Below are 17,359 nucleotides of genomic sequence, written 5' to 3' on the forward strand. Positions count from 1 at the left end.
CATCTGAGAAGCTTTTAGATTCCAATGGTCTGCGTCCCTGTCCCCAAGTTTTAGCCTTCCCTGAAGTCACTATTTATGCAGAGACAGGTGTCATTTGCAGTTCTTTAGCGAGATCCCAGCTTCTGCCCCAATCAGGCCCCAAGCCCGGTCCTCCACGAGATTATGGTACAGCTGACTCCGGGCAACAGGTCGTTGCGCACGACATGCATGGGCATGACAAAGTGCCGGGGCAGCGCATCTTGCCTGGTGTCTCCCGAGACACGGTCCACGTCCTCCTGGCTCCGGCGTAGGCCGGGCAGCAGTCCCACCACACAGTGCTTCCTCTCGGCAACCGGTCCTGCCCCGGCGTCCTCATTGGCCCCACGCCCCGTCGCCGGCCATTGGTCCGAGGGCTCAATTTACATAGACCGATCTGGCCCAATCGGCGTGCAATACCTACTTAACATGCACGATGGCCGCCAGTCAGCGAGCACTGGGGCTGGGCCACCACGTGCTGTTGCTAAGCTTGGGCTTCTAAATTGTTACTACTGGAGCCAGCCTATCCTAGCCAAGCTTCGCATCTGTCAACATTCTCAGCCCTGCCCGAGGGGTTCGGCCAGTCCCTATTGGCCAAGGCTAGCCAAGAACCCGCCCCATAGGCCGGAGCGCCCACACCTATTGGCTGCGTCGGCTGCTGCTCGACTTATGTGTCAATTTGAGGGCCTGAGGCAGAGGGTGGCGGCCCAGCGCTGGAGTCCGCGAGTCGGGCTGGTGTGCCGCCAGGCGCGGGGCGTGCGGCGAGCATAGCCGGCAGGAGCGCGCCCGGCAGCCGCCGCCGCCGCCGTCCCGTGCGCGGGCGGCAGGATGGAGCTGAACTCTCTGCTGCTGCTGTTGGAGGCGGCCGAGTACCTGGAGCGTAGGGACCGAGGTAGCCCGTGCCCCTTTGTGCCAGGGTGGGCGGGCAGCGGGCGGGCGCAGGGGGCCGCTGACCGCACCGTCTATCCCGCAGAAGCCGAGCACGGCTACGCCTCCGTGCTGCCCTTCGACGGCGACTTCGCTAGGAAGAAAACAAAGACGGCCAGCCTGGTGCGCAAGGCCCCGAACAACAGGTACCGCCCCCAACCCCCACCTCCCACCCCCGCGCGCTGTGCCAAGCCAGCTCGGGCCGGCCCCGCCCGAGTGTCCCCGTCCTCTCCTCGTCCCCAGTGCAGTCCTGCGCGCACCCGGGCGGCCGGCCTGGAGGAGGTGCCGGCCCCGCCCGCGCGTCGCCATCTTCCCGCGGCCGCGCCTCCCCGCCGCCGTAAACAGTGCCACGCGTACAGCGGCCGTGCTCGCCTAGAGCCGTTCTGGACTTTTCCAGACCGGAGAGGAGTTGTCAGTTGGTGCCATCCGCTACTCCCTCGTTTGGGCCGAACTGGGAACTCCTCCCTCCCTTGCACTTCTCTGAGCTGGCTTTGCTCTTAGGCCCAGCACCTTATTCCCAGGAGCCTGGACAGAGACCTCTTTCCCTGGGTACCTACTGGTTCTGCGGCAGCCTATTGACAAGGAAACTCCCAACTACAAGGGGATGCAAGGGGCTGGCTTTGTCGTGAAGAGTTGCAGGAAGCTATTTCTCCCCAAAGTCCCAAGACCCAACTACACTCTCTTTGCCTTGGCCTTGTGCTTGGAGGCAGCCCCTGAAATTGAGGTTTAGGTATGGCTAGGACTCCTAAAGGTTCCACCTTCCTGCCGTGTGGCCCATGGCACACCTGACACTGTCTAGGGGCCAACCTTGGCCCAGCTACTCCTGTGTGGTCAGTCTGAGAGCTTTCCTGGCAGGCTGGGGGCTCCAGGGCCCCTTGGCAGAGGATGCAGCTCATTCCTGTGGCCTGTCTGTTCTTGGGAAACAGAGAGGCTGGCACAAGGACCCATTTCTGTGGTGTCCTAGGCCTGGCAAAGAACTAGTTGAATTACCAACTGCCCGAGTCCCAGTCCCTGGTCTCCTGCTTTGAGCAGTTTGCAGAAGGACATAAGTGTGTTGGAGGCCTCACTGCCGCAAGCTTCCCCAGTGAGATGGCCTGGCCCCTGCTCTGTCTACCCTAAACCCCAGGTTGGGAGCTCAGGTTCCTGTGGCATGGAGTACCCACAGCTGATAGGAATGGCAGCATTCCTGAGCTGAGGCCCTTGAATCCTTCTGCCGTACATATAAGTAAGCAATCTGACCCAGCCTTGTAAATGAAGCCTTATTTTGATCTCCATTTTACAACCGGGGAAGCCAAGGCGTAGAGAGACCCAGTTACTTGTGTAGGCCACATACCTTTGTCCCCTGTTCTGGATGAGGTCCTGGCCTTCCGCCTTCTGCGGGCATGGAGAACTGGGTGTGAAGGGAAGGGGATGCAAGGGGCTCTCTACTTGACTTGGGTGCACCTTGCCTGAAGCCTTCTTAGACAGAATGTACTCCTTCAAGGCCTAAAGCCGTTAGGGGTGGCAGACCCAGCCCTTCCCTTTCCAGTTACTGCTCAGAGGCTGTTCTCAGCCAGCTCTGTTGAGAAGCTGGGATTCCAGATGTGGAAGGGCAGTTCTGAACCTATAAGGCTTCTGTGTCCTGGCATATTGAAGGACAGGTCTTGGTATAGCAGGCTAGGGTGAGAGATGGATAGGTCTCTAATGGCAGTGACCCATGGGAGGGTGCCTGAGGCAACCTTTAGGGTCAAGTTGTTTGAGAATGTAACAGAAGGGTCAGGTCAAGGTGGTGCCCAGACAGCATCTGACACAGCCATGGCCTCTCCTCAGGCACAGGTGCTTTTTAGAACTTGTGTGACAACCCCTAGCCCCCAACCCAGGATCTCTGGACTCAGAAAGAGTTCACATGCTGCTAAAGAGTGGCCCTCTAGTCCAGGGATTGGGAGCTGGCAAGACAAGTATTATCCTCTGGTGCCAGAGGTGAGGGGACTCCTGCCTGCTGAAGGCTCCTGCTGACCCTAGCCTGCTACACAAACTAACAGACCTACAGGCCCAGTCAGGCTGTCATTTGGAGAACGGAAAGACAATTCTCCAGAGCCACCAAGGAGCTTCTACACTGCCTCCTTGGCTCTGGTTGGCCTGTGGAGGGATTCTGAGGCCCCGGCCCAGCCTGTGACTAGCAGGTTTTGGAAGAGCCTGGGAACTACACACAAGAGCCCAGGAATCCAGGGCCTGAGGGAAGACAGCTGACCCAGTACCCTAATGGCTTCAGCGGATGACGGCACAGGCAGAGTTACACACATTTTAGTAAAAGATCCCAGATCCAGCTCTAGAGCAGCAGAGGAAGGGACAGGTGGGGAGCAGCAGAGCAGAGAGAGGGCCTTGGTCTGGGTGTCCTGTGCTTCCTGCTCATAAGTGCAATAGCCAGGGACCTAGAAGCCCTTGTTAGTCTGTGACATTCCCTTAGATTGAGTCACTTGGAAACCTGAGTGACACCTGTGGTGTGGAGAAGTCTGGTCAGGGTGAGTGGCCTTGGCCAGTGGGGTTCAAACAGCCCGTGGGTTCATTGTTCTCAGGGAAGGTAAAGTTGGTTCTCAGGGTTACATATTCTACATAATGCAGCTCCTGAGAGGAGGAGGATTGGCCATCTTTTATGTCCTGCTATGTTCCTACAGGCCCGGAAAGCATGCATTTCTCACAAATGCCCCCTGTGAGCTGACTTGGCTTTCAAAGCTTTGTCCTGGATATTCCTGTCTGTATGGCAGAGTGGCCAGGGGAGGACAGGAACACCTTGTCTTCTGAGGGCCTGGCCTTCATGATGCATGCTCTGACCTGCCATCGGTTCTCTCTGTGTGTTTTGTATTACTTATAAGGACACAGCTGGCCTCAGAGAAAGGGGAGCAGAAAGGACTGGGCACCTGGGCATCTCTGCCAACTAGAGCCACCTTAGGCCTGTGTGGCCATGGGGCCCTTAGAGCTACTTGTACTTGTACCTCTGTACCTTGCCCTCTGCCCCCAATCCTCACAGTTCAGTGTGAGGTTACCCCAGCCTTCGATAGGCAGCTATGTACCTGCCCTAGCTCTCAGCATCCAGAAATATCCTAGACCTAGAGACCCTAGCCACCGTGTGAGGGCTCCTAGCTCTCTACAAAGAGCCACTGTTACTTGTGCTCCTGTTGTTGGGCCTTGGAGTGAGCCCTGTCTTTCTATCTCTCTAAACAGGTCTTCACACAACGAACTAGAAAAGCACAGGTAAGTGGTCCCCCCATTCCCATGCAAGCTACTGGATGTGACTGCCTCCCTGCCCCACACGTTGGCTGGCCTGACCTGTCTGGGTTGCCAGGCTCTGCTCGAGGCTCTGGAAAGGCCAGTTCTAGAGGGGATTAGGGTCTGTTGTCAAGCATTTTGGGTTGGCAGGCATGGGCTGGGCTCGGGCCACGTTCTTTGGTGTTTAGCTTGGGGTCAGGACTGGATAGGCGGCAGGGACTTGGAGCTCCTGGTGCTGTCAGCAGCTCCCTGGGAGAGGCCGTGGCTGTGATTGGGTATGCTAAGCCCCTTTGGAAACTGCTTCAGCTCTCGACCATGGGCTTGGTAGGACATTCATCCCTTTCCCCCCTTATCTCTGTGCCTTTTTGGGGTCTGTTTTCTGAGGAGCTGTGGTGCTCTGCATGACTGGAACATCACAGGCACACAGCAGGCCAGGCTTTATCCCTGTGCCCTGGCCCTAGTCAGCTCCCGGATGGCTGGTGGCCCACGAGGCTACTTCACTGTGTCATTTGCCTTCCCGCTGCCAGTGGTGACAAGGTGTGGGTAAACCCTGGGAGTTGGGGGTAAAGGAGATACTTGTGGCTGCCAGCAGCAGCCTAAGTGGAAGCAGAGGTATTTTAGGCCAGGCAGCCCCATAAGCAGTAGACCCCATGCCAGGACCAGGGAAAGCCCCTGAGAGATAGTAGTAGGCTGTAGATCTATCCTGACCTCTGCTTTTATCGATAAAATGGACGAGTTCTGTCTTGCCTTCTTGGTGTTTGGGATGGGGGTGGGGTACCTAACTCTGCATCCTAGATGATCCCTCCTGGGTACACTGGAAACGTCTGGAGCCCAGCCAGTTCTTTCCTTTTCCCCTTCCCCCTCCCCCATGTCTGCGCCCAGTGCAGCGCCAACTTCCGCTCTCTCGGGATTCAGGACTCTAGTTGGGGCGGGTGGCTGGGCAGGGACAGAACACCATGTTCCCTGAGGAGATGCATTTCCTGCAGTGGCTTGTGTGTTTGGGGGGTTCCCAAGGGGCCAGGCCACAGGGATGGAAGCCAGAGTGAGGCAGGCTTGGGGTTGCTCCTAGGTCAGAAGGGATCAACCCACCTTGTCCAGACTCAGACACAATGGCCTGGCCTATGTGAGGGCTTCCTGGAAGCAGTGTGTGGGAGGACACCTGATAGCGAAGACAAATGAGGAATGCCACTGAGGCAAGACTGGGTAGTAAGGGTATACGCAACCTCTAGGGAGGATAAGGGTTGACCTCTGACCTCTGCAGACATCTGTTAACCTTAGACTTGGTCTCTGCCATCCTCCACAAGCCTATAGTTAGACTGGGTCTCATGGAGGCTCTTAATTTAAGACAGGGTAAGATTTGCTGGGCATCCTAGAGCTCTCTGACACCTCACTCAGGGCAGGGTCTTTTTGCCTAGCTGATAGGACCATAGATGTAGACAGCTCTGAGCAGTATGTAAGCCTGGGCCCTGGGAAGGACATCAGTCACAGCTGGCTATAGATGGGTGCCAGGTGTTCCTGGATGCTGGCTGAAGGAAGGGCTGTGTGTTGTTCTGAGGAAGGAAGGAAACACCTGGCTAGCTGCCCAGAAGGCCATAAGAGGCATACCCTGGATGCTGCCTTCACTGGAAGTGTCTGTCAGGGAGACTCAGGTGGGCCTGTGGGACTTCCCCTTTTGGAGTTTTGAACAGTACCCACCCACCCTACCCACTACCCCTGTAGGTCACTATTTCTGGTAGATTTGCCAAGGTGGCATTTGCTGCTGACCTCAGGGCCTGGAAACCCTCTTAGACTCAGCTCTAATATTTGGTCTTTAGTATTGATGAGAACTGTTAAGTGTTCTTCCTGGCCCTTAGCACTCCTGGAATGTCTCAGTATGTGAAATGTCAGAGGTCAGATCTAAGCTCTCAGCTAGGCCCCAACCCTGACCCAGATGGCTTCTCAGGCCTGCCATAGTACCCGTGGCATGCTCATGCATGGCTGCCCACAAGTGCCTGATGCAGCCATGTGGAACCACACAAAGGACATGTTTGTTAGCACCAGCTAGAAGATGCTAGTAAATAGAAAAGAATGGGGATTCCCTTTCCCCATCCCGCTGACTGTGGTGGAATTTGCCACTGCCTTTTTTCCAATAACCTGGCCTGGAACCTTCCTCTGCCATCCAGCCAGGACTGGGACCTACATATGCTAAGGGACCCTGGCATGGAGCCAAGCTCCCACCCCCAGCTCTTAGGCCTTCCTTAGAGAGTAGGGGTTTTTGGTGAGATAGTAGGTGTTGCAGTGTCAAATGGCTGAGCTGTGAGGAGAAATGGGGCTGTTGCTGATAGAAATGCAGGAACTCCAGGGGGGAAGTTCTGCCTCCTCTAGAAGCACAGGGGTCTGACAAGTTTGGGATGCACAGGGTCAGCCATGAGTGTCTTGAGAGTCTGGTGTGGTATAGTGACTTTAGGGAGGATATCGTGAGATCCCAGAGCATCTTAGACGCTATGACTGATGCTCGTGCTCGGGTCGGGGGAGGACCTTCTGCTCATCCCCTCACTAACCACAGGCTCAGCCTAGGGTGTGCTTGGGTTGACATATTAGTTTTACATTGCTTGTGGATGTTCAGGTGACTTTTGTCTTGAAGAAAACCCTTTTTCTACAGTATTACTCATGTGCTTCCTGCACCCAGACACCTTATCCCTGGTTACCCTGAGGCCCCCGACATGATAAGGGGCCTTTGTTACCCACTCTCCCTACCTGGAATCTTTACCCAGTCCTTTACCGTGTGAGTGCTCCAAACCTGTGTCCACAGCCACTGGATCCCCGGTTCCCTCTGACCTGAGCATTGTTGAGCCGAGTCTTCAGATGCTCGGGATGGTTCTGTAGAACCCAGGTTGTAGTAGTAAACTAGAAGTACTGTCCAGCGGTCTGAGCCAGAGGTGGTGCTTCTCCCACAGGAACTGTGACAGTTCCCCATGTGCCACTAAGCAACTTCCAGCCACCTCTTTGCATTCCATTTGGTACAAAGGAGGAAGTGAGCACGTGCTCATTTGTTTGCGTTTTCATTGCCTGATTTCTTGTGGGATGGAGTCCATTTTCATGTTAGATTTGCCCTTTGTCTTCTGCAACTCTGCTCATTGTTACACGGAGGCAGCATTCTTTATTTTTGATGTGTATGAGCTCAAAATATCACTAATACTAATCGTTTTGTCTTTTCTATGTATTGCAAGTGCGTTCCTACTGTTATTTGTCTTTCTGCTGTGTTTTTTTCCTGTACAAATGTGTCTTTCTCTAATTGTAAAAGTACATGTGGGGTTTTAAAAGCATAGAAAACCTGGAAACTATGCTGGAAGCACAACGCTAAAGAAATAAACGTTGCAAGCGCATCCCTGGAGGTGCATGCTCTGTGCTGCATTGTGTTCTCTTGAGTCTCTTGTGTGCGTCTGCTCTTTTTATTTTTTAAACAAAAGTGGGTCACTTGTCACATATGTGGTTCTGTATCCTAATGTTTCCACTTAACACTCATGAACTGGAAAGGCAGATACACTGAAACAACAGTGTGGTCATCTTTAAAAGGGAACTTGGGGATACTTTGTTTCTTGTCAATTTGCACTTTCTGTCAATTTCCAAAAAGCCATTGCTGCTGACATGATTAAATGGTTATAGGAATTGCTGTGTAACAAGCACACCTGGGAAGAAGGGTTCATGGCCTGGGCCTACACTTGCCATATCCCAGTGCTGGCCTTAGAACAATGGCATCTCTCTGGGGAGGCTCCGCCTCTGCTCCTAGCCCAGCTCTGTTCTCTAGTCCCTTCAGTTCCCAGGGCTGGAAGCTCACTGTGCAACTGAGCCGAGGATTTGGCCTCTGGGAGGGTAACCATGCAGGCAGCAGCGTGGAGCCAGAAGCCTGCCTATGTATGGTGAGACTGAAGATCCTCTAGCCTTGCGACAGAATCTAGGGCTTACACAGCTCTCACTCATACCCTGCCTCCTGGCTAAGCCCAGCCCCAGTCCTGTGTTTAAGAAGTTCTTCCAAAGGTCTAACTCCAGTTCGTCAAAAGGGCCTCTAGGCCTCAGGGTACTGGGCCAGGATACTAGGTGAGAAAGTACTTTGTCAGCAGTGGTGCAGATTGAGGAGCCTAATGGCCATGGGTGGCACCCTACCCTCTGTGTGTGTGGCTGAACATCTCTCTACAGTCTCTTCCTGTTCCCAAGGGTCCCCTTCTCTGTCCAAGAAATGGCTGTTCCTGCCTGCTGTCTTTCCAAAGCCTCTTCAGGACTGATGGAATCTGTGGGTATGCTTGGGCACTGTCACTAGGGAACAGATAAAACTTTCAGCATGACGCCACTCTTACTGTTTTTAATTGAAAATCAGTATTTTTCGTACACTATATCCTAGTCTTGGTTTCCCCTTCCAGATCTCCCCCCACCTGCCCACTCATTCAACTCTACGTCTCCTTTTTCTCTTGTCTTTACAAAGCAAGAAGGAGAATTAAAAGGAAAGCACTGTTAAAAGAGTAGATGCAGGCATTGACCATGAGAGGCCAGTTGGCAGCAGGCTAAATCCTCAAAAAAAAAAAAAATCTGTCCCTGACCTGCCAGTTACACTTCTAAGAATCTGTCCAAAGCAAGCCATGCTGACTTAGAAGCCACCTTGGCGTTCTATAGGGCCTGGCTAGCGCCATAATCTGTATTGCTTGGGCCAAACCCTGGTGTTCTGCAGATCCTGGCCAGGTGGGATGTGCAGGCATAGCAGCAGTGCCTGTTGTTCACGGTAATGTCAGAGATAGCCTCTAGAGGTGAACTTAGCTACCCCTTTGGACCAGGCAGGAAAGCTTTGCAGCATATGAACAAGTACTGTGAATGCGGTTCCAGCTTTGTGGAAAAAAATAGATCCACACAAATGGATACAGGAAGAAAAATCTAAAATAATGCAATTTCCAACGAGACCACAGACTCAGCAGAGAGAGTTGCTCCTCAGCACCCCCTTAACCTTATTGACTCATGTTTTGTGATAACGAGAGCACACTGTATAGGGCAAAATAGGTGAGACAGTATTTGTTCCCTGGCTCTTAGGCCCTGGAATCATGTGGACACCATATCCACGAAGGTATCTGTGGCAGGCTGCTCCGGTGGGGAAGTATTATCTAGGCCAGGAGGGAATTCCTGGAGAGGGATCCAGATACTCCAGCCTTGAGGCAGAGTCTGGGGCAATTCCCAGGCCAACAGGCAAGCCTACAGTACTGCAGAGGCCTGTGGGCCTGGCTGGACGCTTCCCATCCCGCACCAGCCACGTGAGCCATAGCGCTGCACAGTCTGCCGCCTGGCTTGATAGTCTGTCTCTGGCTCTTTCAGACGAGCTAAACTCAGGCTCTACCTGGAGCAGCTCAAGCAGCTGGTACCCCTGGGCCCTGACAGCACACGCCATACTACTCTGAGCCTCCTGAAGCGTGCTAAGATGCACATCAAGGTACGCACGCTGTGTCTCAGCAGCCACCCTGAGGTCCCCCAGCCATCCCCAGCCTTGAGCAGCATTGGTCTGGAGGACCTGGAGGTGGGTGGTGGAGCCACCTAGCAGGTATGTGTCAGGAGCTTATGGGGAGACCCAGTGGGAGCTGACTGGTGCTATGGAGGTTATGTGACTTGTGTTGGGTTTTGTTGAGGAGTGATTGGCAGGGAGATGGTGTTGGAGTTGGAGAGGTGGAGTTGAGGGAGGAGCAAGGGGTCATTACATGTCTTCATAGACAGTCTGACTGGGAGTAGGCAACATTTAAAGAGAGTACGGGGTGGTAGAGGCTTTTCTTGGGAGTTGGTATGGGGTTATGCTGAGGGATTACCTGGGGCAATCCCTCAAGGCCTTCAGATTGAGATCTGCTCAATTAGAGTTCTTGGGACACTAAATTTGGACATTTGGGTCAACCCTGGAAGGTCTCTTTCCCTTAGAGGGGGTCTGCTGCCTCACAGGTGCAGACTTGCAGGTTGGGTGGTAGTAACTTTGAGAGGGTTTTAAGAGAACAACAGAGTCTCAGGTGGGCCCCTACAGAGGGTTTCCTACTGCTGCTCTGTTCTCAGATGTGGCAGGTAGCCTCGGAAAGCCTGGTCTGAGTGCCGGTGGAACTCTCTTGAGTAGGGTTGGAGAGCAGCGCCTGCCAAAGTTTGGATGATACTGTTTCAGGGCTCGAAAGCCCACGTGTTTCCACTTCCTGGGCCTGGCTAGCAGCACTGGGCATTCAATAGCAAGTTACCAGGCTGAGCGTGAAAGACCAAGCTGTGTAACTGGTCACCTTGCCGGGGTGAGGAGGGGCACATTAAGCTTTTGGCTGGGCACCCTGTGGTTTGTCTAAGAGGCCATGTTATAGTAAGGACCCTGCCTGTGAAGCTTCTGAGCTTATGCCCCAGGGAGCTTGCTCCTGCTTGGCTGTGGGCTCACAGACCACCCTCTATCCCCAGAAACTGGAGGAGCAGGACCGCAGGGCACTGAGCATCAAGGAGCAGCTTCAGCGGGAGCATCGCTTCCTAAAGAGACGTTTGGAGCAGCTATCGGTGCAAAGTGTAGAGCGCGTGCGCACAGACAGCACTGGTTCTGCTGTGTCCACAGACGACTCAGAGCAAGGTAAGCCCAGGCAAGCAAGGTAGGAGCTGGGCAGCCCAATCCTGGCCTCCGGGTGTAGGTGTCTGCCATGTTCCAGGGGAACAAGGAAGTACCGAAGGCGGGATGGTGCGAGGTGCCCATGCCACCTGAGCTAACTGCTGGTGGTACTACAGTAATCTCACAGCCTTGCACGAAGAAGGGATGGGGTGAAGACAGTGAGGCCCAGAGGCTATGACAGTCAGGCTATGTGAAGGCAGAGGATGACTCACTCACACTGGGCAGCATGCTGCAGTGTCTGGGTTCATAACCCAAGACTGTCTGGAAGCATCCTAGCATCTTCCACCTTAGGGCCGCAAGGAAGCCCCTTATCTCCCCTGACCCAGGCTCTAACTTGGACTCTAACTTGGACTCTAACTTGGGAGCCGCAGGCTGGTTTCCTTGGAAGAGGCCACCCTGACCCATCCTCTCTCTGCTCTCTCAGAGGTGGATATAGAGGGCATGGAGTTTGGCCCTGGGGAGCTGGACAGTGTTGGCAGCAGCAGTGATGCCGATGACCACTACAGCCTACAGAGCAGTGGCTGCAGCGACAGCAGCTATGGGCACCCTTGCAGGCGGCCTGGCTGCCCTGGCCTTTCGTAGGCTCCATGTCTTTTGCTTCTCGGCCCACCTGCCTGCTCACCTAGCCAAGCGTCTCAGCCTTCCAGTCCTCCCTTGACTGAAGCCAGCCTCGTCATGGGCCTACTGCTGTGCCATTCTCGAAGCTACAGCTGCTGCCTGGTCTGCCTGCCTCTGCCTGCCCACCCTTCGGTCAGGACTCAAGTTGCCTGCCCCTTCTCCGCAGGGCAAGACCCCATACAGGGAAGCAGGGTCAGGTTCTCACATCCCGGAGCCCAGCGTAGCCACCCACAATCTGTTCTCAGATTCCTAATCATTCCAGAAGTATTAAATATCATTTCTACAAGTCTCGGCAGGATCCGTGTAGGGGCCTTAATGACCTCCATGGGGAGCTTGAACCCCAACATCGGATCCCAGAAGAGAGGAGTGGACTGAGGGAAGGAAGGAAGGGAGGCAGGAAGGTGCTGCTGTCCATCTATCCATCTGTCCATCTACTTGTCAGTCCACACAGTTTGGACAAAGGGATCTATGAAGGGCTTGGATGAACATCTCCTTTTCCATGGGGATGCTCCTGGGGTCTGGCTAGACCCTCAAACCAAGTTGGGTGGCTTCTGATCTTTTAGGACCATCAGATGTATACACACATACATGCCTAGGCTCACACCGGCAAGCACAAATGCACATGGACGTCAGAGAATGTATGTTTTGAGATAGTTGGCCTGAGGTCACTTGGAAACGGTGGCCCCTAACCTGTGCCTGCCTTTGACTCAGGCCCCTGCTCACCTGGGCGGGTCCCGACGGCTCTGCCGGGTCTGCACAGGAAGTAGAGAGGGCTTTTTTTCCTGCAGGGGACTGGAATAAGCTGGGTGGCAAGCTGAAACCACTGGGTCCTCCAAGCTTTCTCAACTTCCTTTCTTAAGAAAAAAAAAGAAAAAAAAAAAAAAAAGTGTGACAGGGAGCTCCCAGAAGGGGCCTCACAAGCCCTGCCCAGGGCAGCCTCAGCTGGCAGAGGCTTTACCCAAAACACAAAACAGAAACATTTTTAAAAAGAGAAAAAAGCTCTGAAGACTCGCCAAGGGACATGAGTGTGTGCCGCCTCTAGTTCCTGTATGAGATTTTTGTACTCTATTTTCCTAGCCATTGTTGTGTCCTTGTTTGCTGAGGGGTGGGAGCGACCCAGCGTCTCAGGGACCCATCCTCTGTCACATCGTCATAGTGTGCCTTGTGTTCCCTGTCTCACCCCACCCACTGCCACCAGCATGCCCCTGTGGCTTATGGGATACACCAGGCCTCCTGGTAGGTGCCCCCTCACTGCTTCCCTACAGTAGCCCCTCCCGGCAGCTGCAGCCTCCTGGGAGGGACATGTGCATGCCTGTGTGGCTCCCATGGCTGATTCCTGTATCCTGCAGGGCTCTGACATGGCCTCCAGTGGTGCCTCCGTGGTAACTGGCAGGGTGGCTGTGCCTGAAAGTTTGGAGACAGCAGGCCCGCTAGCATAGGGCCTTGTCTCTGGACCCTGGGCAAGGGCCTGGAGTGCTGACCATGGGCAGCTTATAAATACACAGTTCTGGAAGTAGTGCAGGCCTGTCCAGGAGGCTTCTGTTGGCCTTTCAATACTAGAAGACCTTGTTCTAGGAGCACCACACAGCAATATTTGGGTAGTGGCTACGGGCTGGCCCACAGCAGCACCTGCCACCTCCTCTGGTGCATTTGTAAACAATTTCCAAACTGTGGGGAAATTGTTCATTTTCAGTCATGCCAATGAGCATTCTAGGGTGAGTGGCCTACTGATAGGCAGAATGAGGTTCCTGGACAATTCTGGCATAGAACCTGCTCTCTGGGCACTCAAAATGACAGCTGGACAGCAGGCTTGGGTAGGAGTCCCTGGAATAGAAAGATAGCCAACATCCTAGTAAGCTGGTTCTGTCAACATTTTCTGCCTAAGCACGTCCCCTAGGCATTTTTCTTGAGCACACCCACCCTTATTACAGGACAGAGCTCTGTTTAAAGGCTTTGCTTCAGGGCCCCAGAACTCCAGGGCTCCTGATGTGCCCTGAATTCTTATCAACTCCCTGCTCCATCTCCAGCACCTCAGATTCTGCTTCCACCCCTGACAGCAGAGTCCTCCACTCCCGGTGACGAGATTGGCCCCCTTGGCTGAATTTTGTGGCAGCTCAGCCCTTTGCCTTTTTAGGCTATGGATCCCATGTAGCCTGGGAGTTGGCCTCCTCCGTCACCCAGGGGTGCTAGCCAGCTGCCCCTTCCACTAGCAGGCATGTGAGGGGTGGTCCATAGGTATGGGAGCTGGTGCTAAGAGTTACATATCTATTACTCCTTCTCCTGCTCTCTACCATTTGCACAGTACGGCCATTACTGGTAGCCACGGATTCAGCCAAGGCTACGGTGTGTCTGTGGAAAGAAAGCTGGACCAAAATAGCTGCTGCTATGTCCTCCACCTGCACCTGTCCATGCGAGCCATGTGGTGCTCCATAACAGAGTCTGGAACTCCAGGCTCAGGCTTGGGCCTATTTACTAGTGGTCCAGATGTACCAGACCCACTGTCCTGCTGCAGGCCCAGCTGGCCTAGCAGGAGAGGACGCAGAGGTTCTGTCTCTATATGGGCCCTAGGCCTGCCTCTGTATTTCTAACCTGCAGGTGCTTGAGCTTGCCCTTCTAGGCAGATGGAGTTGTGCACCAAACTGTGGCTGGACAACCCCTACCTTTCTGTGTGCCCCAAGCCTTCCCTGCCTCTGGTGGGTCAGCTAGCCTCTCACCCCTTGTGCCTGCACAGAGGGTCTTGATCCCAGGCCAGCAAGCAAGTTCTCAGGCCTCTAAACTAGGGCACTAGGGCAGGTTCCGTGCCAGAGTCTGGGGCGACAACACAAGGGGCCTGGTGCCAGTGCAGTGGGTGTTGTGAGACCTGAGCTGCAGACTGGAATGGGACCCCCATCCCACCTGTCTAACAGATGGGGCTGTGCTGTGTCATTCTGTCATTGTAATATAAATACAGATTTTTATACCTCATTCATTTTCTGGTTTCTAGTTCTTTCTCTCTGCTCTGATCCTTTCTCTCTAGCTTCAGCTAGAGGGACTGACTCACTGGAGCCAGGGTCATCCTGGCCCTTTGGAAGCAACCTTCACATGACCACGACCTTCACTTCTTGGGAAGCAGACCAGCACTGTGTGAAGGCTTGAATGGAAGTACTATATAGCCTACTGTACTCCAAGTGTTCTTGTTGTTGGACTAGAACACTGTAGGCCCAAAGGTAGCTCAGTCCTTAAGGATGCTATGCTGGCCAGATGCCCTCTGCAGAGAAGTTTCTGTGTCTCCAGATTACACCTCAAGGACCCCTCTTTGCGTCAGGTCTAGCTTCTGCCCTCAAGACCTACAGTGCTGAGGTGGCAGTATGGGCAGCTGTGCTTCAGTGCTGGCATGGGGATTTAGGGTTCTGAACTGCCCTCAAGTAGCTGTGAGGTTGTTAGAACACACACTGGAGAGAAAACAGGATAGTGTTGCTGACACCCCACAGCCGACAGGGAGGCCTCCAGCCCATTGTTAGGAATCCTGGTTCTGGTTCTTGGAGGACTCAGTGTCCTCCCAGACAGATTAGTACACTGAGGCTTGTCCTTCAAGGATTTGCCACCTTGAATACGGTAGAAGGCTTGGATCAGGACTTCTAGAAAGCATGGTGTTACCACACTGAACCTTCTGTAGGGCCCAATGGAGAAGACCTAGTGGTACCTGCTTGAAAGTTTTAATGTGGAACCATGAAACCTGGGGAGGGAGTAGTGCTCCCAGCAGGCAACAACCAACTCTCAATTCTTGAAATGTGTATCCCTGCCTTCCCTGCCTTCTGTTGGGTACAGGGTAAGGGATTGGCAGTCTTAGAGGCAGCTGAAGTTAACTTAGAAAAAGGAGTTTTATGATGTGAACACAATTGAAACCTCAGAATTGATACGATTTAGGTGTTCATATCAATGTGAACATCTGAATTCCTAATACTGTGTTTTTTTTGTCTTCCCTGATACTACTTCATATTGGAAGCAGTGGGTGCCAGGGGCCTTTGCATAATTAGCACCTACTACAGTCTTGCAGGGTCCATCCATCTCATGGTTGGCAAACTCAAAGCCCACATATGGTGCTTCTCCCATAGCTTGTCTGACCCCACTCCAGTGCTTCCACATTCACGTGTGCGCACACACGCACACACACACACACACACACGCGCACACACACACACACACACACACACACACACACACACAGCCTATCTCTCTGTTCCTCCATGTTTGCCCCCACCTGAGACCTCTGTATGAATCCTAACCCTTGCTAGAGTGGGTCTAAGATGGCCCTTCTGCTCCTCATCCTCTGCCTCCCCAGAGTTAAACTCAGATGCCTGCTGTCCTGTTCTTCATCTCAACCCAGCCTGCCCTCCTTCCACTGAGCCCTTTGTCCTTACCAGCTCATTTTGGACCCCGTGGTTAGTTGAAGCCCAGCCTTCTCTACAAGTGGTCCCTGAGTCCTCTGTCCCTTTTTTTCTTTTGTCACTTTGTCCACTTTTGCTGAGATGATGGCTATATAAATTAGAAGCTGGCCTAATCTGGACTAATTGCTAGTGGGACATTTTATGTCTTCTTCTTTTCCCAGTCTTTAGCCAGAAAGTTAGGGCTCAGGAGGTCTGAATTGTTCCAGAGTTATGCCACTGGCCTGGGAAGGGTACTGCAGGGAAGTATGGGCTTTCATCCCAGTTCCTCCTCAACTGACCAAGCCTCTCAGGCAACCTGACGTCCTGGACTCTTCGACCCCTCAGCACTGCCAGGCCGCTGGTTGTCAGCTTCTATCTCTAAAGGTCCCATCTCTCCACACCACTGTGGTGTAGACACAAATGCTTCTGAGTTTCGTACTGAGTTTTTACCTTCATGACATGAGTGTAAATACAATGAAAAGCAAGTTTCCCCTCCCCCAAGGTCTTCATAGTCTTACAAAAAGTCAACTTTCTTCTGGAAGAACAAGACCAATAGGAGGAAGCTGCTAGACCACAACTCACTGGCTGATGGCCCCAGGGTTCTGCCAGCTCCTGGGGCTCCCCCTTTACCCATTCCTGAATTGTCCAGGGCCAGCCTTCTCAGACCTTTTGTGACTTAAATTTCTTTTGCAGAATCAAGCTAACATGTCTGAGGCTGTCATTCCCTCCTCCACGCTGTTTGGAGAATAGAGCTCTTCACTTCCATTAAACTGCATCCAACCTTCAACATCACAGTTGTATACAGAGTTTTAAAACTGTCTGAAAAGATACTGTATAAAGCATAAAATAATTTTTAATATTGATGACAGGAAAGTAAGGCCAACAGAAAAGATGCATGGTATCCATGGTCCTGCATTTAGGTTTGTTTCGTCCATTACGTTCTCACAGGCTTGCTTAGGAACGATTAGCTCCTCAGTTCCCTTTACCTTTTGACCCCACTAAAACCACAACTGATTTTGAGTAGAAGAAAGCAAGCTCTTGTCTTGGAAATAAGTTTAACATACTTGCCTTCTTAAGTTTCTAATCCAATCCCAAGAAAACTTTCCAGTTCTGTATAATTAACCCCATTGTGTTTGCTGTTAGTACTCAGGGGGTTGATCCTGCTCTAATCTTTACATTTTCATGGCTTCTTATGGCCTCACAAACACCTTTCAAACAAGAACTGTGGCCAGCAATTCAAGATGGAGAGCTGGGGGCCAGGAGCCACCAAGAACAGTGGGTTTTCTGGAAGGTATCATGGGTTCCAGGTTGCGCCTGGGGGGAACCTCGTCCTGCAAAGTAGCCCTTTGTCGTTCTGGCATCTTTAATTCTGTCTCCTCTGAGCTCTTCTGCACAGTCTATAAATATCCTCAAGTTCCTCCTACTTTAAAACAAAACAACACGGAAAATCCTCTCAGCCCTGCATTCCCACCCCCTCATCTTGTGTCATTTGGCACTTTTTCTCTCAGTCTTTGCCTCC

At 53.0% G+C, this 17,359-nt stretch overlaps 1 protein-coding gene across 2 annotated transcripts; it reads left to right on the top strand.

Annotated features, from left to right (window-relative positions):
* Nucleotides 1–674: 674 nt before the first annotated feature.
* On the top strand, nucleotides 675–14,398 carry Mxd4 (MAX dimerization protein 4). 2 transcript variants are annotated; one of them, XM_052199316.1, is made up of 6 exons: nucleotides 677–907; nucleotides 989–1,088; nucleotides 4,144–4,173; nucleotides 9,523–9,637; nucleotides 10,618–10,780; nucleotides 11,241–14,398. In XM_052199316.1, exons 1-6 carry the CDS (start codon nucleotides 844–846, stop codon nucleotides 11,396–11,398), a joined length of 630 nt encoding a protein of 209 aa, XP_052055276.1. In that variant the 5' UTR covers nucleotides 677–843; the 3' UTR covers nucleotides 11,399–14,398. The 2 variants fall into 2 exon arrangements, with proteins under 2 accessions (XP_052055277.1, XP_052055276.1); XM_052199317.1 differs by lacking the exon at nucleotides 4,144–4,173 and having other exon boundaries at nucleotides 675–907.
* The last annotated feature ends 2,961 nt before the right edge of the window (nucleotides 14,399–17,359 follow it).

This window comes from Apodemus sylvaticus, chromosome 11 (genome assembly GCF_947179515.1).
Source record: "Apodemus sylvaticus chromosome 11, mApoSyl1.1, whole genome shotgun sequence".
In the NCBI taxonomy this organism is placed as follows: domain Eukaryota; kingdom Metazoa; phylum Chordata; class Mammalia; order Rodentia; family Muridae; genus Apodemus; species Apodemus sylvaticus.